Source organism: Rhinolophus sinicus, linkage group LG02 (assembly GCF_036562045.2).
Source record: "Rhinolophus sinicus isolate RSC01 linkage group LG02, ASM3656204v1, whole genome shotgun sequence".
In the NCBI taxonomy this organism is placed as follows: domain Eukaryota; kingdom Metazoa; phylum Chordata; class Mammalia; order Chiroptera; family Rhinolophidae; genus Rhinolophus; species Rhinolophus sinicus.
In genome coordinates, this window is record NC_133752.1 from 133931855 (window position 1) to 133957854 (window position 26000).

At 39.5% G+C, this 26000-nt stretch overlaps 1 protein-coding gene across 3 annotated transcripts in view; it reads right to left on the minus strand.

Moving 5' to 3' along the window:
- LGR5 (leucine rich repeat containing G protein-coupled receptor 5) overlaps positions 1-18264 on the minus strand; it is a 115586-nt gene extending 97322 nt beyond the window's left edge. For 2 of the 3 annotated variants that reach the window (XM_019748992.2, XM_019748991.2), the window contains exon 1: positions 17696-18264. In XM_019748992.2, the coding sequence (XP_019604551.1) occupies positions 17696-17907 (212 nt within the window). In that variant the 5' untranslated portion in view covers positions 17908-18264. The remainder of the gene's footprint in view (positions 1-17695) is intronic. The other variant, XM_019748990.2, reaches the window with a different exon arrangement.
- Positions 18265-26000: the final 7736 nt, after the last annotated feature.

The window sequence follows — 26000 nt, forward strand, 5'->3', positions numbered from 1 at the left end:
CTGCAAAGGAGCTACATCTAATTACATTATTGATTTACCGAATTTCACCCTTCCAGTACCAGGTATGTAAGGACCCTGGCATCACACTGGATGTGACAGTTGCAGAATGCATAGAGGAGAATTCAACCAGTGCTCAGACTTAAATGGGAAATCTGTCTAGCATCGTCTTTCCCTCTCCTTCGTCTGGCTACCGCCAACTGTTCTCCAAGTTTCAGATTAAGTATCACTTCCTAAAGGAAGTCTCCCCTGATCACCAAGACCAGGCAGGTTTCTCTTTTAGTGCACCCCCTCTTCTCCATCAACGCCCTTTCATAATCTTAATAACATAAATTTAAATAATCATTTGCTTAATGTCTGCAAAGGCAAGGACTGTGTCCGCTTCTACGTTGCTATACTTTGAGCATCTAACACAAAGTAGACAATCAATAAACATAATTGTATGGATGAATGAATATGTGGGTACACAAGTCAACTCTATTAAAAATCTCCATAGCCATAGACTGAATTGTTATTCCTAAGAGTTGCCATCTTTTCCAGACCTTATGACAGTTAGCAACAAAGTGAAAACAGACTTATTTGCATTTGTAAACACTGCTATTACTAAGAACTTTTCAAACAATGATAAAAGAGTTAAACTATTTGTTGATTGTAGCTTTCCAAAAAGATGAGAAAAACATGAGAAAAAAACACTGGTTTTAAACTCCTATTTTCTAGTTTCCTTTGAAATTATTCTATGGTAATAGTTTCTATATAACCTTGAAACTTAGTGAACTCCAACCTCACAGAGAGATCCTTTTAAAAGATCCATTTATTTTATGGGACACATTGAGTCTGACATGAAATGCACACTTCGGTATCTAAGAACCCTAGCAAAGGAGATTAGTAGCCAAAAAAGCAATTAAGTTTACAGTAGGATTGCAGATACCATATCTAGTACAACAGCTTGAAAAAGGAAGTAACGCAAAGTTCATATCAACAAGAAAAAAAGTTAACACTAAATAGTAGATTTTTTTTTGAAGAAACAAAATCCCATATTTCAAAATCTTTCCTTCTCACCTAATAACTACATGTGTTTGGGTGCTTAGAAAAAACCAGAGAGGAGGACACGGCATTACTGAAGTTGGTACCTGGCACAAAAACCGGTGAACCAGGCTGTGAAATTTAAGCATCTGTGGAGTCAGGTTCCTGATTAGCTTTTTCAGTTTGATCTCACATCCCACTCTAGTAGATCCAGGATTGTAGTATCCCAAACTGGCTGTGTCTGAGAGCTTTAGGGGAGCAGGGCTGAGGGTTCAAGTAAACACATCCAACTACCCCAGCAACGTAAATAGAACAACTGAAATGCAAAACTTCTGGAAAAACCAACACTGTTTTAGGACTTGGCAATAATCACACCTTTTCACATGAAGGTAAAGGGGGTCCCCCCAAAAGAATAGGGCTGCATGATACAGACACCAATTATAAATCACCCTTTCTTTGGTAATTCTGTTTAGTTACATAGCAGTGTGGGTCCCAGGATTTACAATAGTTGTGCAGTCCATGAAACTATCTTTAACCAGAGTTCTTCTTCTGTATCAGTATCCTATTTTGAACTAACAATGCTCTCAGATGAGCCGAAAAGACGTATTTAACTCCCACCATTACAATTTCTGATCCTCTTTACTTTAGTTCTTTTGAAATAACATGAAAGCTTTGGCTTGCTAATTACTTTTATCCAGCCCATAGAAAAATTAGTTTATCTTCCTGATCAAAGCAAATTAGGCAGATCATGGCTGATTAGAATGCAACAGTAAAATCACCATACTTTCTCTTCCATCCCCTTTCTCTCAGAAATAGGGCCTGTGTCAAATATGTAGGTATTTCCCACGGCCAGGCCGGACTCTGTTTCCAACAGGGACCGCAGCTTGGACAATGGTTCTTACACAGACACTAAAGTTCTTTAGTTCAGTCATTGTGTTCAAAAAGAACTAGTAACCCCTTAGCTAGCATTTGATGAAACATCTAGATTTACATATTTCCTTAATTGCATTTTTGAATGTGAGTGAGATTTATCTGACCAGAGTTAAATGCCTCCTTTATTCCCCTACCCAAGGCAAAATTCAACTCCATGCTCTTAAAAAAAAAAGTGAGGTAGGAGTGTATGGAATCTTACTCTATTCCGATCTGAGCAAATTTTAGGGTTTCAATAAAGTGGGGCGAGGGAGTTCCATTACCAAAGACAGGAAAGATATGCCTTTACCTTTCAAAGTGGAAATGTCAGTTTCTAAAGGTTTGGCTTACTCAGCTCTTTCAAAAGGCTATTTTGATTTTAATAATGAATGCTATTCCTTATTGCCAAATTCCCCAAATCAGTTGCTAAAAAGCTCCAAAATCATTGTCCTTAATAATTTCTCACTAAAATTTCTGTTATGTGACTGTAAAAACTTAAGAGTTAGGTTTTATTTTCTTTATATATTTACTATAAATTAACAGTAAATCTTGTATTTAGCTCCATTTAAACCACCCTCTGCAGCTGCCCATTTGAAAAATAAAATGGTTGCCTTCTTTCACTTCAGTGGGCACAATACAAAACATCCATTGAGTGTTCCCTTTATTGCAGCTGCCAATGCCCAGCCGACTTTTAACAAACCAACCAAGCGGAATCACAATGCAGCTGCAACATTTTATGGTATTTCTGTTGGTTCTCTTTTGAGACTGAAGGTGTTAATTAGGAATCAAAGAACACAACCCTGCCAGCTTTCTTTCACAAACCATACCCTGGTCACTGCAGTTTTCAGAAGAAAAATAAATCTAATAAAGGGATAAAAATGTTGTTTGTCACACCAGTAAAGTGTACTTAAGACCCTTTGATCAAAAGCTTTTTATGTAGTCTTGTCAGATGGGCTGGAAATATTCTATTTTTCCCTTTTCTCTCTCTTCTCTGAATTTTGAATTTAATTTAAGACTGGAAGAAAAAAGTATAAGCGTAGTCATATGTAGTATTCTTTATAGGCGATAACTGGTCTCATGAGTAGAATCATTTTGCTTCTCAGAAAATTATTCATATCCAATAGTCCGTCGTGTTACAGCTTCACACAAAAGTGGGCCTTCTATTAACATATATACGATATCCTAACCACAGGTTCTCATACTTACACTTTACATATGCATCTGTCAATACTCTATTTGGTGTAATGATTATTACATAAATCTCTCTTGGTGCTTTAGAGGATCCTTTTTTATATATACAGAATTGAGTATTTTCGTAAGCATAAAATCGTACACACACACACAAACATATTTAATGTTAGTTTATCAAATAGTTGGTCATTTTTGTATAGTTATTTTTTTATACATCTTGAGTATCATGCATTCAAATGTAGCAGCGTGAAGTCATTACCTTTAATCTTCAGTCAAAGTTAAAAGCTTAAAGTTTATGAAGTTAGCACTGCTGGGAATTAGTCAAGCCTGCTAGCTTTCTCAGCACGAGGTTTTGCTGCTAGATGCACAAATCATGCCAAAATCCATTAATCCTGCTTGAGAGAGGCAGAAAGAAGGTCTGCTTGTTGATTTAATGTTAATGAAATGAATGGGCTCCTGAGGCTTACCTACAGAGGCCCTCTAAACTGTAAAACAAATAAAGTCATTTTAAGTAATGCTCACTGCAGGAGAGTAAGCAATGCTCCCAGATTTGCTGCACAAAATGGTGTGGGTGTGTAGGCGCCTTCTTTGCTACAGTCCTGTTACACCTGTCCTATTACAATACTCGCCAATATCAAGCTGATAGATTCACAGAATTGTTGAATTAGGAAGGACCTCAGAGCATGTGCTCACCTCTTCTTTTACAGATGTGACAGTTGAGGCAGGGAGGTTATGCATTTTGCCAGAGATTGTAAGGCTGGCTAGTGGGGTAGCTAGGTCTCGCTCAGTGATTCTCAAACTTGACTGCACATTGAATTTGCCGTGGGAGTGAAAAATCATTCAGATGCCTACCGTCTTCCACCAGAGATTCTGCTTTAGTTGGTTTGGTGTGTGACCAGGGCCTTAAGATGGTTGGAACTCATGTGCGGACAAGTTTGAGGACCATGAATCTAGATGCACCTCTCCTCAGAATATTTTTGTTTTGTTTTGTTTTCCTGCACCAGTGTTATTTCCCAGCTCCTCTGGGTATGCCAGTTGCCTTACCATCCTATGGATAGAGTAGGTAGATACATGGATTTTGAGATTTTGAGGTTGTTTCCAAAATGAGTTTCCTTTTCTCCCATGTGTAAATGCAGAGGGGTGTGTGTGTGTGTGTGTGTGTGTGTGTGTGTGTGTGTGTGTGTGTAGACTCTTTGAAGGACTGATCTCTACCTATTGGATGAGACAACCCAACAGCAGAGATGGTAGCCATGTTTGTCCCTTTGCCTCACTCTTGTCTCTCTCCTAGAGCTCACCTCACCTTTCCCTTGTGACACTTTCTAATTCTTTCCTTATTTGTCACACTCTCCTCTGGGCTGGTGCTTTCCTCTGACCCCCCTCTCCATCTGGAGAACTCACTTTGCCTGAGAGAGACCTTTGTCGCCCTTCATTTGAAACTGTCCAACTTTTGCTGCCTTCTGAGCCTTCTTGGTTTAGTGATTATTTAAACTGCTTAATAAAACTGGGCTGACAGATCCCATTCTCCAATTTGTGCTGCTGGATAACACATAATAGATGTCTGCCTGAAAGTTCCTCCCATTTTGGCCTTAGGGCTGTAAAATAAATCAGCTTCCTACTTTAGTAATTCGGTAGGCACTTGAGAATTCCAGAATCATCTTTCTAAATGTAGTAAGACATAAAAAGTGTTGCTACAGGGGAGATTTCCTGGTTCTTTTCAGACCTGCTTTCTTGATTTCATTGATGATGGGTGATGCAGCTGGCCTCTTCTGTAGAGGGGTGTGGAGAATGTATGGAGATGGTGACACAGGGCTCATCCAGCAAGATTAAAAGACTGTCCAGTCCAAGAACTGCCCATCCATCTCTCCACTCTGCTGGGGGTGACTGGGCTTCGTTCCAGAGGCCCCTGCTCAAATACAAGCCCAAGTAGTACTTTGACTCCATCTTTAATGCTGAATTCTACCCCCTCACAGATTCAAACCACTGGTACCCGTTGTTCCCTAGGCAATAATTTTAGCCTTATCATCACTGAGTGCAACGGTTCTTCCTAAAGTTGCATTGAACCAACTGCTACTCTATCAAGCATAGCTACTACAAAGAAATTCCTCATGAAAATTCAACTCTTTTGAATGTATTTTCAGATAGACATAAACCTACTCTTTAAGTCAGTTTTTTCCTGGGAGTAGAATTATTTTTTCCGTTGTTAATACAAAAAATAACCAAACCCATTTTTTTTGTGTGTGTGTTGAAAACTTGATTTTTCCTGAGTGCCTCTTTGGCTCTGAGGAAACGTTGGCTTGCTTATCTCTTCTCAGTCCCCCTAAACCCATCATTTCTCACTTGCTGCTATAGCAGGTCAGCTGCTGAGATTAGAGCTTCTAAAAGCCAAAGAACTTACCAAACTGAATTTTTCCTACATACTCAGGAAAAATTGTGGGGATGGATGAGATAAAAAATGAGAGGATAAAACCAATTCAAGTCGAGGATCACAAACTGTGGGCCATTCATTCAATTGTGTGTGAGGAGCAGACTCCTAACATTGGGCCACCAGCCCACAGTCTGTGACAAAGTGTTTACTCAGGAGTCAGCTACCTTGGAGATTTGTGCAGTGTCTACACAATGCTATACCCTAGAGAAAAAAATATAAAGCTTCATTCAATACATAGAATACTTTATCTATTTGATACCCAGGATGGGAGATGGAAGTTAGAATACTTTTACTTACACAGATGCCGAGTGATGCCCTACTCATCTGAAGTTGCCTCCTTTTGCTTCCTCTACTCTGCTACCCAGTAGGCACCTCTCTGCTGTTTTCTACTTGTTTTTAACGTTCAAAAATTTTGCTTCATGAAAATTATGTTTGCACTTGTAAAACGTCAGGATAATTACTTTAGCTATTTTGGGGAACAACAATAAAAGGCAATACTGCGTGTCTGAAAAGCAAGGGTTTAGTGTGAAAGCAACTGTAACATCATCACCAACACACAAGAGCACCTAACACCGAATGCAAGCTCCACGTGTGAGGTCCTGTGCAAAGTGTTTTAGGTGCGTTATCTTACCAATCTTCACAACAACCCAGAGAGGTCGATGTCATTATTATTGACATTTTACAGATGAGAAAACTGAGGAACAGAGCACCTGCCAAGCGCACTCAAGATAGGGCTGCAATATTTGTCAAGAAATGTTCTCATCCCCCAACTAAGGATAATAATAACTATTTTACTATTTGTTATGAAGCTCAAATGAGAAACCAGATTAACAGTGTTAAAAGCACTGTCCGAATTTTTTTCTCTTTGTCATGGGAGATTACAAACAATGCAGTCTGACAAGTTTAGAGGGAAGAACCTTTCTATCTTTATATTGTAAGATTATACCAGAGATTATATCAGCTCATCTCCTTTGTCACACCAGAAAAATGGCACCTTATATCTTAGTGGACAAAGTGCGAGTCTGAAGTAGAGATCAGGGGAACATAAGTGTGCCTCCTGGAGAAAAAAACTGGCTCTCATTCCCCCTCAAGTGTGCCCTGGCCATATCCTCTTTTGAAGTTGCCCAGGCACAGGTATGCGTGGGCACAGAGTGTTTTAAAATGTAGGTTTTAATATTATCCAGGTATGGCATGGCCAATAGATCAGGAGGCAGTTGCTGTTGAAAAGACAGTTTGTTTCTCACAGTTCCCCAGAGTAGGGGGCAGGGCAAGCCAAGCGGGGCCACATGGGGAAGCACCTGGATCAGGCAGGAGGCTGAAGGGGTGGGAGGAAAGCGTGGGCAAGAGCCTTTACTGTGGCCTCCATGGGAAGAAATGGACCAGGTCAGCGGGTTTAGAATTGGCTAGTTTGAATAATTTCAGCAGACAGTGGGGTGTAGGGTCTGTCCTGAGTTGTCCAGTACCTGGCCCTGGGGTGATGAGACCAGGCATATTGACCTAGAGTGGAAGAGTCCTGCAAGAGCCTGATAAAGAAGCCGGTTGGGGGTGTGGACTTTGGTTGCTTGGTTTGCATACAAAGGCATGCTTCCAGAGGAGACATTGCTATCTCTAGGAATTAGCTAGCCCTGAGAGGGGCATTATCTCCTAGGTCAGCAAGGCCCCAAGATAGCAAAGCATTGTAAAATACAAAAAATGAAAAACATGATTAATACATAGGGATTGTGTGTTTTGATCTAAATCCTGGGGAGACTTCTTTCTTCTTTGGTCCAAGGAATTCTACAATTCAAGAGAGATATAGTCCAATAGCAGGAACAGAGGAGTAAATCAAGTACGGTGAGCAAGTGTGGTGAGTGCTATGACAGGTTGGTTCAGCATGATGTGGGAGCATCAAAAACAGGTTTCTCAAATGGTGGGTCCCATAAAGCTTTCCAGAGGAGATGCTGCTTGGACTGAGTATAGAAAGACTCACAGAAGTTAGCAAGATGAAAAAGAAGAAAAGCATTTCAAGCAGAGACCAACACATGTGAGTTTGAATACGTGGAGGTATGAAACATAGAAATTGTAGGAGGTAGTTTGATATGGCTGGAAAGAAGAGAGCCTGGGGAACTAGGGAGAGGGAACTGGCAGCAGGGTTTGCAAGAGAAGTTGCATTTGTGGGTTAAATTGAGGAGGTAAACTGTATGATGAAAGCCACAGGAAAGCACTGAAGGATAAGATATAAGAGCAACATGACCAGAGTTGTGCCTTGGACAAACTTGTGCGGAAGCAGGGAGGGGGTGTGTCTTGGGGGTCTATGCAAACTGAGAGAGTAGATTGCCACAGTTATCCAGCGAAAAGTGAGGAGAGCCTGAACTAATGCAATTTCAGTGCTAGAGGAGAAAGGGAACAGACACAAGAGACATTAATGTGACCTAAATTTGGTCAAATTAAGGTACAAATGAAATTTGAATTACATTACGGCATGTTTAACTATGATGAACAAATTTGGGGAATTATTTATTCCTCAAACTCAATTTGATTGTTCTTTTCTGCTCTACAGATTTTGAGGCGATTCAGAGTATCTATGATGGGTCTAAAAAAGATAAGGTTAAAATTCAGGCACATATTAGATATGAACATATATAACATGCAAAAGCAACAGGATATTTAGAAACATCTAGAAAAGTAACTGGGAGTTCTAGAATTCATTTGCATATATGGCATTGGAGCAAAAAGTGCACAGAAAGGAGCACTTGACTGGGGTTTTTAGGACACCTGGGTTCCAATTGCAGTTTTGCCAACTATGTGATATTGGGAATGTCATTTACGTCTGCTGAGCATGAATTTCATCATCTGTGAAATGACGGTGTTCAACTAGGTGACTGGTAAGGTCCCTTCCATTGTAAATCCCATGGGTAGACATAGCTTTTGACTTTCAAAAGCTTCTGCAATGTATCTAAGTGATTTTAATTCTGTTTATTTGGGCAATTAGGGCAATGCTCTAGCAATCCTGCTTAAATTTCAGTCTTGCTCTGTGTAATGTGACCTTAGGTATACAGCTTAGTCATTCTGGTAATTTGTAGATAAAAGATTATCCTTTGAGTCCTTTACAGTAGAACTTATTCTAAATGTAGTTAGCTATTAGCTCGAGCTCTGAATTGGTTTTATTATAATTAACATAAATCTACCAAAATTAACCTTTCCTTCTCAATGTACAATTAACTATGTTGTGAGACGTTTCTACAGCTAAGGCAAAGGGAGCGTCAAATCATTAGGTTGGTGCAACAGTAATTGTGGTTTCAAAGGTTAAAAATAATTGCAAAAACCGCAATTACTTTTGCACCAACCTAATACTGTGTACTAGTCATTCGGGACCAGATCACGTCCACCCAACACTAGTCATGAGTATAAGAGCCTGGGGAAGTAGCCTTGATGCTGGAAGGCCAGCAGCTGTAAGGTGGAAGGTGGATACTTGCTGTCAGTTAATCATGTTGCTAAAACTTTTGAGATCTTCAAATGAGATATGCTTATACCCTGGGAGAATCTGGTTTAACTAGGATTTCCTTTTGCTACCCGAGCTTGAAGACTCAATGAAAAAAAGATCTTGAACTTCCTCCTGTACCCTGTTGCACTGAGCCCCAGAGACCAACAGCTGCTGGGAAACGGGGGTTGCAGTCAGTTAAGATCTCCCACCATAAGGAGAGTGATGTGGCTTCTCCAAGTGAAAATCAAAGACCCCAATTTCTGTGCACTTAGAGTTGATACTTTAATCCCAAAGATGCTTCTTTCTGAATGTCCTTTCATCTTGTAGTTTGAAGCCCTGGGGAGAATGTGTCTGAGATAAGGAAAATGCATTCTTCCAGTCCTCCTCTGATGCTGTTCAGAAGTGAGGGATGGAGAAGAATAAAGTGAAACACAAGAGAAGTGAATCATTTGGGGACGGGGGTGTCCATTGGCGGTCTCACAGTCTCTCAGTTCTGGCTGCTCTCTTCCTTGGGTAGCAGATTCCCTCCATTATCCTTACTAGCTCTCTTGCCATTTTTTTTCTCCCAGGCTTTACTGCATTGGACAGTTGACATTATAACAATAATAGAGTAGAACTATGGCCAAATGCAGGTATGTCTGCTAAGGGTCCCATCAGAACAGGAAGGATGAAGAAAAAATAAAGAGGAAATTTTCTTACTCAGTCTTTACTAGAAGACTCCAAACTCATTCTGTAGATTCATTCAACAAACATTGAGAAAACCAATGCTTATTGCAAAAGTCTCAATATATATATATACAAAGTAGATGCTTAATGTAACTTCTTCCATGGAAATTTTTATAACCAAATAATCCTTACTGTACATGCATACAAAAAGTGAAAGCTCATTTTTTTGTGTTGATAGATTTAAAGACCAATTGATTACGTAACAGAGTTCTTTCAAGTAAGTGCCTCACAAGAAAATTTATAACCTAAAAACTTCAAGTGCCATGCAGTGTTTTGTGTGTCAAACCAATAAACTCATTAAAATAACACTGGGTAAACCCAAACACAACACAATGAAAGTTCTAACATAGCCCACATTAATCAACCAAGTTTAAAATAATATCTTTGTTATGTACTAAGGTTAAATATTCAGCAAATTCTTTATATTTTTTCCACTTGAGATCATGTGTGGTTTTCTACTTTCCTGAGAACTACACTTTTGTGGCTTTTTTTGATCAAAGGAAGGTTATTTTTGCAAATAGATTGTAGAGGTCCCTGTTCTACTTAATCAAGATTTTAAGAAAAAAAGAAGCACAAAGTATTTACTAGTTTTTTAGTAAAACATAAAAATTCTTAGGTTTTCTTATTGTAGACTTTGGGAAGGAAGGTATGCATGTAAGGTTAGCCATCACATTTTGTGTGTGTGTGTGTGTGTGAGAGAGAGAGAGAGAGAGAGAGAGAGAGAGAGGTAGAGGAGGAAATAAAGGAATTTGGCTGCAAAATTGAGTAACAGTTTGAAACACTTGGCTTCCAGTTGTGAAAGATGAGCAACACTGGGGAAAAGGCTGGGCTAACAAGGGACCACTTGAGGAAAGCTTAATCTCAGCTGGCAGGCTGACGAGGAAGGTCAGCTCGGTGCACGCGTTCTCAGCTGGAGTTGGGCTCCCTTTGCCAGGACAATTGTCTTCTGCATTTCATCTTCTGAACCGAACTGAGGGTGCCTTCACAGAGCCAGCTCAAAAGGGTTGGCTCTCCACTGTCAAGCCATGTCAATGTTATGTATCATTTCCACTGTGCAATTGGCACAAAGGAAATTGTTTCTTATTGGGGTGTTGGTGTGTGTGTTAGTGTGTGCGTGAGATTACATTCTTCCTCCTTGACCACCACAATTCTTATTAGAAGATGAAACAAAACTCCTTTGAAGGCAAACAAGATAAAATAAATGTGGACATAATGTGCATATATCAAAAAAGGAGACACTTGAAAATTAGGGATTGCTGAACAATTTTAAATTATTAATGTTAATAGAAAACAAGAGTTGAGAGTGCTGTTTTAAGAAATTTTAGAGATTATATCTCAATGTCTCCTAAATGTTCTAAATTGATGAGTTCTTACTTGATGAGGAGCTTTTTACACTGAATATAATTTATAATTAATTGGCACTTATTTGTTTTTCATGGTAATTTTGTAATATAAGTGATTAGCACACATTAGGTTTATAGCAGCAAATGAATTGAAGGACTGAAGAAATGAAATGAATAGTTCAGGAAAGGTTCTTCTTTGTCTTATCTAGATTTCTAATTTGCAAAGAAATCTGTATCACTGACACAATTGTTAAACTATGCGTAGTTTATATAATATATATAAATCTCCATTCTATATCAAATAAATGACAGTATGGAGAATACATTCGTGACATCAATTCATTTCATCTCATCAGTTATAAAGGTGAATACAAACTCAAATAACATTAACCTGTTAAGAAAGTTCTTGTCTCTCTGAATTGAGAAATAATTCCAAAGAATGCAACTGCTTTACTTGACAAATAGATCTGGTCATAGAAAATAGTAGTTTTATTCTTGACTTGGAAGTTATCAGTCAATTGATCACTCTTTATAATACTTGAGCAGCTACTACAATTTATCTTTGACTTGGAGACAAGAAAAAAATGTTTCTGTAGTAGTAAGTAAATAGATATATGAAAAGGTATTTACTAAAATGAAAATCTGGGCCCCTAAGCTATACATTTCCAATTTTATTGAAAATTAAAAACTGCATTGCCTAGGAATCCCTGAAGAAATATTTCTGGTGTTAGAGCTTCATAAATTGTATTCCTGAAAAGAAAAATGTGCTGAAATATTTCAGCACCAATTACAATTACTATGAGGCTTAACTATACATTAGAAGGCTGGTTTTCTTGTGTTTCTGGTAAACTGGCCCTGGAGATAACTTTAAAGAGGTCCAAAAATATTTTGAGCAATGGAAATATCCTTGGAATAAGTTTATAGGCCCCTAAGTTAGGCACTATGATAATAGAACCTGTGTCATTAAGGTTGTTGTGAGATATATGATTAAGTAAAGTACTTAGCATAATGCCTGGCATTCAGGAAGAACAATATGGCAGCTGTTATTATTATTGTTATTAAAATAATAAAGCAATTTAGATATGTAATTCTGGTATGTTTTGACAATAAACCACTCATTACATCATTTAAGCTGAACATAATTTAACTGTATTTCAAATGGGGCTGGGCCATAATTGTGGGATACTAGTAGCCTTGTATTGTGCTGTTACTTGCAGAGAAGTAGTTCTCATCTATCTTTCTCTCACCTCCTTTAGCCACTGGGATTTCAGCAGCTGATTCAGTCAATTCTATTCAATTCCTCATTACAAATATTTATTGAACATCCCTTAAGTGCCAGGCACTGGTGTGGGCAGTGGGATATAAGGTGGAAATTTCCTACGTTGGCATCCATAATGACTGAATGAAAATGTGGATTGAAGCTGACAGATGTGGGAATGAAAGAGTTGTAGAGGTTTGAATTCATGAGTAGATTTAACAAATAAGATTTTACTAAGATACAGTAAAAATAGCAACAGGAGTAGATAACCAGCTTGCTTTCTTTGGTATGTGATATATCAGTTGTGCTCTAATGCCAGTCAGATTCATTTCTCTACTACGAAATCAAACTGTAAAGGAAAACATTGCAATAGGAGTGAGGAAGTTGAATCTCAAAGGAAGGAATTTGTCTTCTCACAAAGAATTCAATTTACCAGAAATATCCGTTTGTGGGGTGTTTACAAGGAAATGTACTATGTAGTATTTTTCTAAATTTATATAAATAACTGAACCAAACCCAAAAAATTACTTCACAAAATTGCTCAGTGAAGAACTCACTACTGTTTTTCATTTCTATCTTATGGCACATGATTTGAATTAATTGGAAACATACTTAAATTTATAGCCCAAATGACTTAAATGTAAGAATTTAATAGAAGAAATATAAAAATGCTTTCCTAAGGTAGGTAGATATATTAGGTATCAGTTATAAAACTACAAATATTCTGCAATGTCTTTAATTTTAAATGATAGCTTTATTGGGTTAATTGCTTACTTGGATATAATTCCTATGCCTTTGAGTTATATGTTTTGGAAATGAAAATAATCAAATAGTTCAGATAAAAAAACTTAACTATGAGAGATCATAGACCAGTTTTATGATTCTGAACTTATTTAAATATATCCAAGTGGGAATGGTTCTATTACCAAAAAATAATTTTTTTTACTAAAAAGCTTATTTTTTTATTCCAATCTTCTAACTCATTTGTGATTATTACTTTTTGATACTAATCAGAACTCCTTTGCTTTGAAGAAAACGCATAAGGAGGAAAAAGATTGAAGGTCTGATTGAAAATCGTATTTATTTCATGTAAAAATTTAATCTTGTTACACAAACTCTGCCATGCATATATGGAACATATTCAGTAAAATATTTTTTTCTAAATCAACGGTCCAAATTTATTTGGATCAGAACCACTACTTAAAAAATAAAATCACTCAGACTAATTTAGTCAATTAGTTTCAATAATTGCCCCTATAACAAAAAACTACTGAAAAATCCCTGGGAATCCTGGAGAAAAAGAAAGAACTTGATTAAATGCAAAGAAGTCATTGGCATCATTATACAGAGGGTGCCAAAAAAATGTACACATATTTTACGATAACATCTCTTGAAATGTGTATACATTTTTTTTTGGCAGCCCACCCCACCCCACCCCAGTGTTTTAAATCTAGGTTGTAGAGCAAACTGTATAATTTTGCCATTGATCTCAATTTTAAGACTGTCAAAACAGTTAAGGCTTTTGTAACCATTGCTAAAGTACAAATATTTCCCTTTATTTGAAATACTTTTCTCTCCTTGAAGGGAATTGGAAATATATGAAACCATTTTCAAAGAAGATTTAAAAAATGTTTTTAAATTTTGAAACTGCATTTTAAATGCATAAAACACATGTGTGACACCAGGGCCATACTTAATTAAACTAACTGAGGTTTTCGATCCGTTCTTATTAACACCAGTTTTACTAATTAGGTGTAAAAATAATTTTGTTCCAAAGTTACATATGGAAAAGTAACCAAACTACATTAAATTAAAAAAAAAATCTTTCTCCCAGTTCCTTTGGTTCATGTGACATAAATTTGCTTGTGGATGACATGTTCATGTCTTTAAGCAACAGCAAGAAAAAACTCCGTTTTCATTTCAAAATAAAATGGCTGTTCTAGATTCATAAAGTATCCTTACTATATTAGGATGTTCATTAAAATTTAGTTTTCTATTTGTATGCCACTCAAACTGAATGAGAGGACACATTAAAGTAGCATAAGGGAGCTTACTTTCAAGACCCTATTAGCAAAAACATTCACATTTGGTGCATTAAAATAACTTACCTATAATAAGATTAGAAGCTAGAACTACTTTAATTCTGACAGATCATTAAATTGAGATGCATTAAACATTGCCCATGATTATTGTCTGCCTTTTTGTCTCAACCTTGGTGTTTTCCTTATTTTCTGCTAAGTGAGTTTTATTAGCCCGTGTTGTAAAATCAGAACCCATAACCACTAGAAGAGAGAGAGAAAGAGAGAGATTAAGATTGAGATTTTCCAGTGTTTCCACCATGTTCCATGGCCCAATTACAGAGCTACTGGGGAATGTCGTTCAGTAAGAAAAGAGAGTTAATATTAATGTTTGAACTGGCTGCAGATTTAGCTTTTCTGGGGAAGAAAGATTATAAAACTGCATAGAAAGAGCTCTAGCCTTCTGTGAAGAGAGTTAGGAAACTTTCTTTACCTAAGAGTCTGACAAGCCAGCTCTCAGATTGTGGCAAATCTATTTGCCAAATGTGTACAGCTGGAACTTGCCATCATCAATCTGTTTGAAGAAAATGAAATGCTTGTTCTTTTGTGGGGAAGGGAGGAAGATTAAGAGATAACATTTTGACTCAAATAAATGGTGATAACCTACTACAAACAAAAAAAGATAGTCTGGCCTTTTACCCACAGCAGTCTTTGCACACTGCAACTCTCTCATCAAAGCTTAATTACCACTGGGCCCCAGTGGAGTAGGGCTGTGACTTAGTGTTTCCTTTCAAGAGCAAAGGGAGGTTATTTCTTAAAATAGGAAAACCAGTAAGATACATGCTTATTTATTTGAATATGAATAAATAAAAATTTCTCTTTTAGGTTATGGGTACGCAAATGAAGGCAGAAATGGTCAGATAATTCTAGGTGTAACCAAAAGAGGGCACCATCTACCCTTAATGTTTGCACAGATTTTCTGTGGTGGTAAAAACAAGAAACAAAAGACCCCAAAATCCTCAACTCATGAAGGAAGGGCATGCCATCGCCCCTGGTGTTTTGTACTCTATAACGATACCAAATTCTGAAATCACATATTATGAAGGATGTCAGTTTGATTATTTACTTCAGGACTGATTTCTACATTTTGCACTCATCCTCCCTGAAATGTTAACCATTAGAAGCAAGTATTTCACATTCATTGTGACATTTTTTCAGAGACACTCTGAATTGAATATTTTATAGGGCACTGAGAATATTTCCCCTTAGGCCAGGGTATAAACTGTCATCAAATAGCATGAGAAAAAGATGACAATTAATTTCCTAATGGTATTTTAACTCCAAGGTGTTATCTATAACGATAGATAGACAGGGAACAATGGCAGTAAGTTCTCCTGAGCACATGGAGGATGCAGTTAAATGCATTTGAGGTATGTGGGAAACGATTTGAATCAGCATTTCATGCCAAATTTTATTAACAGAAGCCTAACGACGTTCATTCTTTCAAGTGGAAAAAAAAAGCGTGCTGACAATAATCATAAATTGATTTTCTGTATTCTTAAACATGTTTTAAAACGAGTGTATGATTTAAATAGGTAAGTAGGGGTATTGCATACTTCTCTTGTATATAGTCAGTTTCTTCAGGGTGATGGGGAAGAATAGTTCTCGGCTTTTAAATGAAATTGCCACACTGTTCTCAGCAATTCACTATATAGGAGAACACATGATTCTTGAAACATTGAGTTTAGCCGTTAACCAGAGAGATTGGGGATGAGCATTTCACTGTGTAGTACAAACAGCTGTTTAGGAGGAGGAAATGTGAAATCTCAGAGAATTAGCCAGGAGAGTATATTTCTATCATTGCAATAATATCACTGCCACAGTCAATGCGTGTGATTGAAGGAAAACCAGGTGGGGAAATAGATAATTTCGTAATTCTTTTAGGTAAAGAAAGCAGTCAAAATAGTTTTATGGCAGATGAGGAGGGGACTGCCATCTACTACTACAAAAATCTAGCAGGACAGTCCCTCTCTTTGAATACAATATTAAAGCAAATAAAAAAAAAATTTTTTTTTCTGCCTCAGTCTGTCTCCAGAAAAAGAATCACTATTTAGTGGAAAGCGTTGTGCAAGCCTTTTCATGTTCCTTCCATCCAGAAAACAACCAGACAGAGGAAAGCACGAGTTCACAAACATCCCAACTAGCTCCTGCCAAGGTACATCAGAGAAGCCGAAACAGGGATTGCGTGGGCTTGGGGTGGGCTCGCCGCAGTGCCTCGAATTAAAACCTAAACGTATCACCTTGTGGTCATCAGTGCCTCTTTTCCGGAGTGACCTCGACTCCGGTCTCTCTGCCAGAAGGAACGAGCCCCAGATTCTCCTTAGGGGGAGGGAAGGTAATCGCCTTAGTCACCTCATCCTGAGTCACCTCATCCACCCAACCACCTGTTACCCTCTGGGCTTGGGTTTTCCAGAGACAAAATTATGAAACGAGCCGCTGCCTCGTCTGCCTCCCTGGTTGGGGCTTTGGAGATTGGGGGGCGGGGTGCAGAAGGGGTGTGAGAATCTCCAAGGGATGACAGAGCGCTTCAGATCTCCTCTGGGATGTTGGCGCCACTGTTTACCAGCCCCGCCGCCTTCAGCCCACTTCCCTTTTCCTCCCGGGAGGAGGAGATGGTTAAAGATTACACCGTGGCGGCCGGCACTTCAAAGGGCGGCTCGGGCAGCCAAAGGTAAAGATAACGTTCTGGCAGCTCTAATCGGGGTTTGTGGTTGCCACATTTTAATCACTTCATTTAAAAAAAAAAGGATGAAAGAAAGAAAAGAAAAAGGTTACATTACGCGACCGTGCTTGGATGCAGAGTAAGTTCTTTTAGAGCTCAGCAAGTTGGAGTTCTCCTTTGTGGACATTTTTCACAGCCCATTTCTTGGTGGAACGCGACAGGACGCGAAGCGGAGGTGAGGTTGGGGCAAGGACCAACCGGACACCCCGCTCTTGGGTTCCAGGCTCAGAAGTACAACTGCCCACACTTCAGGCAAATGCCTACACTCGGAGGAATTCGCCTTGCGACCTGCCCGGACCCCTACCGGGAAGCTGAGGCGCACCCGCGCTTTCCCGGGGGTGCACTTGAAGCCGTTTCTCTGCGGGCCCAGAAAGTGCGGTCGTGTTACCCGCTGAGACACGTGCGTTTCCCTGCGGCCCAAACACTTCGGGCCAAGACGCTCTTTGCAAACTGGTCCACCCTTTCCAGAGCAGGCGGGAGCCGGGGAGCTTCCAACCTGGTCTGGGCTATCCTCCCTTCCCTTCTTTCCCCCTTTCGGAGTGGAGTGGGGGCACACTTACAGGTAGGAGGTGAAGACGCTGAGGTTGGAGGGCAGCTCCGAGAGCCCCAGGTCCGAGCAGTCCACCCTGAGAAGCATCCTACCGTCCGGCTCGCACTGACAGTGCGCGGGACAACCCCGAAGCAGCGCGCCGGGCCGCGGCGAGCTGCCCCCAGCCGCCAGCTGCAGAAGGATAGGCAAGGACAAGAGCACGCCGACCGAGGAGGTGTCCATGGTGCCCGGGCAGGGGGCCGCCAGCGGGACGCGGTCGCAGGGCAGCGTTCGGGTTGCAGCGGACGGCGGCGCGCCCGACGCGACTCCGCCGGCTTCTGCAGCTAAGCGGGCGCCTGCAGTGCTGGGCGCCGCGCTCCTGCCCCAGCGGGGGCACCGAGGAGAAGAGCTGCGGGGCCTGACCGTGCCCGCTGCAGCCACACGGACCTCCGGAGTAGCCCTGGCTGCAGCCGCTGCAGGGGCTGTAAGCGTTGCTGCTGCAGGCGGCCTGCTGTGTGTGGAGCAGCATCTCCGCTCGCACGCTCGTTTTTTTAAAGCGCTCCAGCCCGAATTGCGCGCCCAGTGACGTCAGCGCAGCCTGGCTTCCCAGGCACCCCCCCGCCCAGCCCCACTTTCCCTCCTCCGGCCCCCTCCCTCCTTTCCCCAGTCCCGGACTGAGAAGCTGCCGGGAGTAGGAGAGTTCTCAGCGCTTTGCCTTTGCCTGGGGAGGGCGGGTTCCCGCGCTCAGCACCGCCTAAGCGGCAGGGGACCCCCACCCTCACTCACTCCGGCGTCCTGGCGACCCGGATCCGAGAGCCAAAGGAAACCTGCTTCAGAGGGACAGAGACAGACGCGCAGAGATTAAAGGACGCGACATGCTTCCTCCAAGCTCATTTCAAATAATGGATGAAATACATGGAGAGCTTAAAAAAAAAAGACTAAATTCCGATCTGCACAAATAGTTCCATTCTCAGGGTACGGAGGCAGGCATCCCCAGGTGAACGACGGGTGGTCGTTTTCATCCTTAACTCACGCCTCACTGTCTGGCTCACTTCGGCCCTAAAATCAAAGTGCTGGGTTAATGGCTACATAAATTTAGCTCGTGAGCAAGCACTCCAATGCTGCTTTCCTAACTCACGGGGTGAGAAGTTCAAGTGACTATTTTTTCAGTATTTTCGGATCACCTGGAAGTCAGCTTCAGTAAAACAATGCAGGAAAGACAGACAGATGGCTGTTTGCTTTGGGGGGGGGGGCGCTTTTTATCCTAGGTGTCCCAGGATTCTCTCAGTGCAGCCCCACCCAGGTGAGAGGCACTGGGCTCCGAGAACCATTGCCACGCGCAGACCAGCGCAAAATGCATGTTCATACACACTTCAGTGTCCTGCAGCGAACCTACCTGTGAAAGGAGGGAAAGGGTTCTCAGCAAGGAACAGTCACTATCTCCAGACCGGAGTGAGTGGCTGAAAGAGGTGATGGCCCAAGCGTGACCCATCAACTCACAATTTTCAGTTCTTGCTTCATGGCAGGGAAGCCTTTTGGCTTTTAAGGCCTCTCTTAATCTTCTTCCACTTAGCCTGTCTGGCTGACTTTCCCATAGGTAGGGTACTTCTGAATTTTATAGTTGGGAAGATTTTCTTTCCCCCCTTTTGTGTGAGATATGTTTGCCCTCCTTCATTTATGAAGTAATCCTCAAATCTGTCTGATCACCTGTGGAACTTATAAAAATATATCCATTCCTGAACCTGAATCAGTATTCTGAACATGCTCTTTTCTGGAATGAATCCTATAATTAGCAAGTTTGTGATTCTCTGGATTAGATGGAGGGAGAGAGTGGGTAAGATTTACAGATTCCATCCTTCTCATTTTGCAAATAAAGGAAGTTTGGCCCAGAGGTTTTGGAACATTTGACAGTGAAACCTCCAATGATCACAGTGTGCATTAATCATCAAGAAACGATATTTGTAAAACAACTAAAATCGTGATGCAGCAGAGACCTTGGGAGGCAAGTTAGCTCTCCTCGTGGAGCTCCCAGTCTAACGGAGATGACAGACTCTGAATAGTAATTTCAAGGACGATAAATCTCACTGAAGGGTATGTTATAAATACCACGTAGTTTAGCTCTAAAGGTTTCCTGATTGTATATGAGTTTTGTTTCCTAATTGCAATTTTATTGACAACTTTGGAGGCAGGGACTAGGTCACTTGTCTGGTCTTTACGTGCAGGATTCATACTATGGGCTCATGGTAGTGGGGACTTAACAAATATTTATCGACTGATTGATTTATCAATGCAGGCATGGTTGTGTCCACCACCTGTCTAAGAACTTTTGGCAACATTTTCTTTGACTTCGGGGTTGCTACAAAAAGCGTGACTTTAGCGGTGGGATGAATCAAGCAGAGCTAGATTTGAATCTAGATTCTGCCAGTTTCTGGCTCTTTGATCAGAGACACAGAGTGAGCCTGTCTAAGCCTCAGTTACTGTCTCTGTAAAAGAGGGATATTATATACCTACATGGTTCTAAATGTTAAAATGTCTGGAACTTGGCCTATAGCAGAGTAGATTTTCAACCCGTGTTGGTGCCTTTCTTTTCAGGAATTGAAGCTTGTTAATAAATTTATGTAGAGCAGACGGATTTCTGATTCAATAAAATGGTGGGCAGACAGCTATGCTGGAGGAAGCCAGGTTTAATGAACATCTGTTACTTTTTCTTTTTGAATGCCCAACGTATCTCCTCCCTCTCTCCTTTTGGTAAGAGCAGTCTACACTTTGGGGAACTACCGCCTATATTTTAGGTGATTATAGGTAAGGCTATCATTTCTGTGGCCCCGCCTCCCTACTCCTGGGTGGGTACCTGCATGACCCAAGCAGAGCAGTCTGAATCTGGGGGATGGTCATGGACCCTGGAATAGGAAGGTCTTCTCCTGTGCCTTCATGAGCTCTAAGGAAAAGGAATTTGGGAGTTCAGGAGGCTTGCCATTTTGCCTTGGGGAGAAAGTTCGCCAGTCACTGAACATTAGCATTAGCAAGGAGAGAAGCAACATTCTAAAATCATCTTTTAAACACCTGGATCTAAGCCATTTCTACTCCATCACCTCCAATTGGGTGAATGAATCAGTTTTGTTTCGTTTCGTTTTGTTGCTTGTGGTAGTGAATGAGGATTTAGCTGTGATTACTTGCATTTAAGAATGCTCAGTCAAAACCTGAAAGCACAGGAAGCATGAACATTTAAGAATGAGCTGATGAATGCTCAAGGTCTTGTAGACCTTAAAACATAGAAAATCATATGGGTTGAAAATAAGAATGGTTCAGCTAATGGTGATTTTATTATCTGCATGCATGTATGTTAATCACTTTATCTATCATACCTAATAAAGATGAAAACACAGCAAACCTAATTTCTGGCACGCACACACACACACACACACACACACACACACACACAGTTAGTTCTAGTAAGGCCACTGAGTAAGGCTTTCTCTGTTTTGTGACAAATACCATTATATTTATAAGACCATGTTCTCTGATTGCATGGTAATGGTCATCAGCATTGACTCAGCCCTTTACACATTCACGTATTCTCACTGGGTCCTCATAACAACCTTATGAGGTAGATATTATTCTTACCCCAAGTGTAAGGGTAAGAAATGCCAGTGGTTTTCCTAAGGGTGACTAGGAAGTCAGTGATGGAACCAATATTCTAACCTGAGTCTTGTGACTTTAAGCTCTATACCCTTTTCCAAATCCCTTGGGAATTCTAGCCACATATAGACTTAAACTGGATAGGCCCTTGGGCTTACTATCATTTTATTGAAAAACAAATTCACATATTTCTGTAAAGAAAAGTAGTCTTTTTGGACGACAGTTGGAACAGAGAATAGTGATTTTTTAATGTGAACAATAGGGACAAGTATACACATATTGAACCTTCCCTTAACTATAGGTATTTCTAGTTTCTCTTAGCAACCAGTTAGTTGCTCACAGGAATATATACTGGTGAGATGTCAGAAAAACAGCACCCCTACATGTGATAGTAAGATTAATAGGCTAACGTAGATTCACTTAATATTTTGTCTGGGTGAGATGTTCTTATTTATGATTTTTGGAAGGTATCTCAGTGTTAACGAGCCATTGTGTAATGGAATATCTCATGCCAGGATTGAAATCACTTTTTACTTCTTAGACTCTTAGACTGCAACTTCCTAAAATCAATTCTGGTAAAGTGCAGTCTGGTACGTGTCTACTTTCTGGGCTTGCTAAACGGATGATTTCCTAATTCTTTAATCTTTGATAAAAGTCCAAATTTAAAAACATTCATGTACACCACAAGAATTACTAATAAGCTTAGTTGAAGCATGCCAGGATAATTTTAGTTAACAGGTAAGTCAATATTTCTTTTACAAGTATAGTGAAATAGTGTTTACACAACTGGTGGGCTATTATGGACTTATTTAACTTGTTTAAAAGAGTATAGAGCCCATTATTTGCCCTGCTCATTTTACATTCATGATATAATCAGGCTTATGCTGAATTTCTTAACTTCCTTTCACCAACAAAGTCTAATTAATTGAGAAGGGAGAAGGATTTAAGAATAGAGATCTACTTTCTTTCAGAATTATTTATTTTGCAAGAAAGCATCAGTTCAGCTAATTCATTACTTTGAAATAGGCTATTATATAAAATCAATTGGCTCTGTCTTTGATATTATCCAATGTAAAGGACACCTTTAAATATATCCATATGTTCACAACATGCTAAAAGAAAAGATAGCGGTATATGATATTATCAATTCTTTAGCTCATTTTGATCCTCTTGTCTTATTTCATGTATGATAATGAACATGGTTCTACTGGTACGCAACTTGCTTCCTGAGAGCATGCGTCCAATCAGACTCACCTGAAAGCCATGGGTAGGTTTTCTTTTCAAACTAGGAATAAAATTAATGAAACAAAAAAGAGGAAAATACTTGAAATTAAATGAGCTTTCTTCTTGTTCACATGCTTTATTTCATTCTGCCAATTATTTCCTTTGTGTCCAGACAAACTCTTCCATATGCCCAGTGTGATGGACCTTTTTCTGGTCTCTTTAGAATTACACTTTTAGAATTTTTAACCTTCTCCTATGTCCACATGGCCACATTTAAATGTCAGGGCTTAGAGCATGCTCCTTACTCCGAAATGAGGAGGGGCTAACAGGTTTCTGTTTAGAGAGCTGCTTCTCCTAGGCCTGTCTCTAGAGCACATACAGAACCACAATCCCTCATCTGCAATTCTGAAATCCTTAGAGCTTTGAAAAGGGAAAGGTTTTTTGAAACAAATTTGGTGGTGCAATCAGAACTGAACAGATGTGAGTCTGTTTATAGTCTTTCTCTCACTTCATGTTAATATTCACTCAGTTTGCTGCAGAAATGTTGATGTGTTTGATTGTAGGGTGCTTCCCCAGACTCCCCTGAGGGTTTTATATAATATACAGGATAGCATTCTCACTATGTTCTCTTTGTAAAATTCTCCAAAATTCTGCGTTCTGCAATATCTGTGACCCTAGTGTTTTGGTAAAGGGATTATGGATCTGTAAAATCAACAAACCTTGGAATATTTATCTCATAAACAATATTTGGAAGAAAAAGAGAAAAGTGGAGCATTAGAACTCATTGGATGAGGAAAATGTGGCAGTACCATCAAGAGCAAAACCCAGAGAGAGGAGAAAGGAAGTGGTCCGCTCAGGTGAGTGAGTGGCCATCACTGGACATGTTCCCTTTTGCAGAGTCCAGGGCAGAGCTTCCTGTCTCTTACTCTGGGTATATACTGGGGGTGCCAAAAAAATGTATACACATGACTCATATTCATCTTTTGTTATCGGTATATATTGAGTGTCATAATTTTAATATGGTTTCTTCCTTTCTTAAAATGTGCATACATTTCTTTTGGCACCCTCTGTATTTGTGAAATGGCTAGTAGAAAACATTCTGTGTTAGGAGTTAGCTCTCTCAAACACTAGAGAATAAATAACAATTGATAAGCATACTTCAGGAAAGGAAAAACAGAGTTATTGAGCAGAAATAGTAAAAATAAGGAGAAGGAATTGCACAGCTCACCTAGAAGAACAAATTTATGGATTTTATTTCATGGACATACAGGATTTGTAAAGTAAAATAAACAAATAAAGAACACACTATTTCCCAAAATGCTTTATTTTGATAAGTCTGGTATATTTTACTTGAGTATGCATAGTAGCATTTCACTGCAATTACAATCTCATAAAGCAGGGCAAAATATATTGCACAAACATTGTGCCTCAAGTCAATGAGTCATAATAAAACATTGTCCAGATTGCTGCAATTAAAATTTACAGAAACCTTTTGTTGAGTGTTGTTAAGTTTGTGGATTAATAAAATAAGCCTGTTTGTTTTAATTTTTCTTTAATAAGGACCAACATTTTGATTTTAAGTTTCATAGATTTTTATTTTCTTTTGCATAGATTTGAGATTGATACTTGGTAGAAATAAATCTAATTGGCAGCTTCAAAAAAATACATTCTAAACACATTTTCTAATAGGCAAACCCCTTCATTTCCTTACCAATCTCCACTCTTCTTTTTTCACATTTTCTTTGTTTTTCCCACTCCCATTTTCTTCCTAACGTCCCATCAGGATTGCTGGGAGTGGGTGAAGTAGCATGAGGGTTATTAGCTGCTCACCTATGAGAAGCACAGCATGGCATAGTATACTATCATCTTGGGTCCTCTCAGACCAGGGTTCAAATCTCGCTCTGTCATTTACAAGCTGTGGGACTTGGAGCACTTCATCTCTGTGGCCTATTTTCTTCATTTGCAAGGTGAGATAATTGTACCAAGTTTACAGAACTGTTAGAATGAGAGCTAATATGTTTCAGGGTTTTTGCAGTAAGCGCATTTTTTTTTTTTTTTTTTGTAGCAATAAGGGGACTTTCCATTTTTTTAAAAAGATTTTTTTTCCTTTAAAAGTCTATTCAACTCCATAGAGATAGGGGAACTGAACCAGGCAATGTTTCACTTGTTTTTGTTTGCTAGTAGCATGGGTACTTTGAACATTTACTGTGGTTTCACATGAAAGTAGAATGTGTCATAAAATTTTGAGATCATCTTAGGTGGGAACATTTGCTAGTAAACAAGTCTGAGTTACATGTGGCAGGCCTCAGTTTCCAGTTTTAGTAAAGTCTTATTTCTCAGTTTTAATTAGAATGTATTTATTCATTGACAATGCAGTGACAAATACATATTGTTACCAGCGTGAACCAGGTCCGACTGCCCAGTAGATGCCAGTCAAAAGACAGCTCTGAGATGATTTTATGAGAAGGAACTTTATTGCTAGCCAGCAAGCAAGGACACGTACCTTTATTAGGGGAAATCATAAATAAACATTGAGATAGACTTCCTCATTGCATGTTTATGTGGGGACATTCCAGCGCACATGAAATCAGAAAACATGGCTATACATACATCAAATGTTCAAAAATGGTGGAAAATCTCCACCTCCAGCCTGGTATTACTAAGTAGATGGTTATTATTTAACTACACAAAATTGTTACCATTTTTGAGCCCTTATTTTTGCCAGGGGTTGTGCTAAGTCACTTAAACACATTTAAAAAAAAATTATTCCTCTCAACAACCCAATTAGGGTAAATATAATTATCTTCTTTTTCACAAATAAGAAAAACGAGGCTCAGAGAAATTAAGTAACTTTTCCGAAGTCCACTTTTCCACTTATTGGCAGGGTTGACCTTGAATATGTGGTCTACTGGACTTCAAAGCCTGCGTTTAAGCCCTTAAAGAGGGAGCAGGCTTTGAAAAGAAGGTAGTAAATTTAAGTTTGGACATGTTGAGTTTGCAGTTGAGAAGTTTCCAAAATCATGAAGGGTGCTGTCTATAACATGTACCTTTGTAGCTTCAAATCTTTCTTGATGTAGATTCTTTGATTTGAGCCAGACAAATTCATGATCATATGCCCAAAGCAGTGGCCTCTCTGTGTTCCTCTCTCCCAATGGTAGACCAGGTGCACGGCTCTATCAACCCCACAATCAGGAGCTGTGTCAGTGTCCTGATCAATTATCAGAACAAATATTTTTGGAAAGTGATTTCTAAGCTTCTTTATTCTTCTTGAGCATTTTCCAGTCATATCATGGCTGATATGCATTTTGAAGACATACATGTCTCTCCCACTTTTCTTGTTCTTTTCTTTTTTGATGGTATTGAGCTTCATATATTACCTTAGGAGATTTAAAAAACATTTCTTTTTATAAACTTTTTTTCCTTAATACTTTTTGTAAGATTAGCCCATATAGTTTCTGAAGGAATTCTATAAA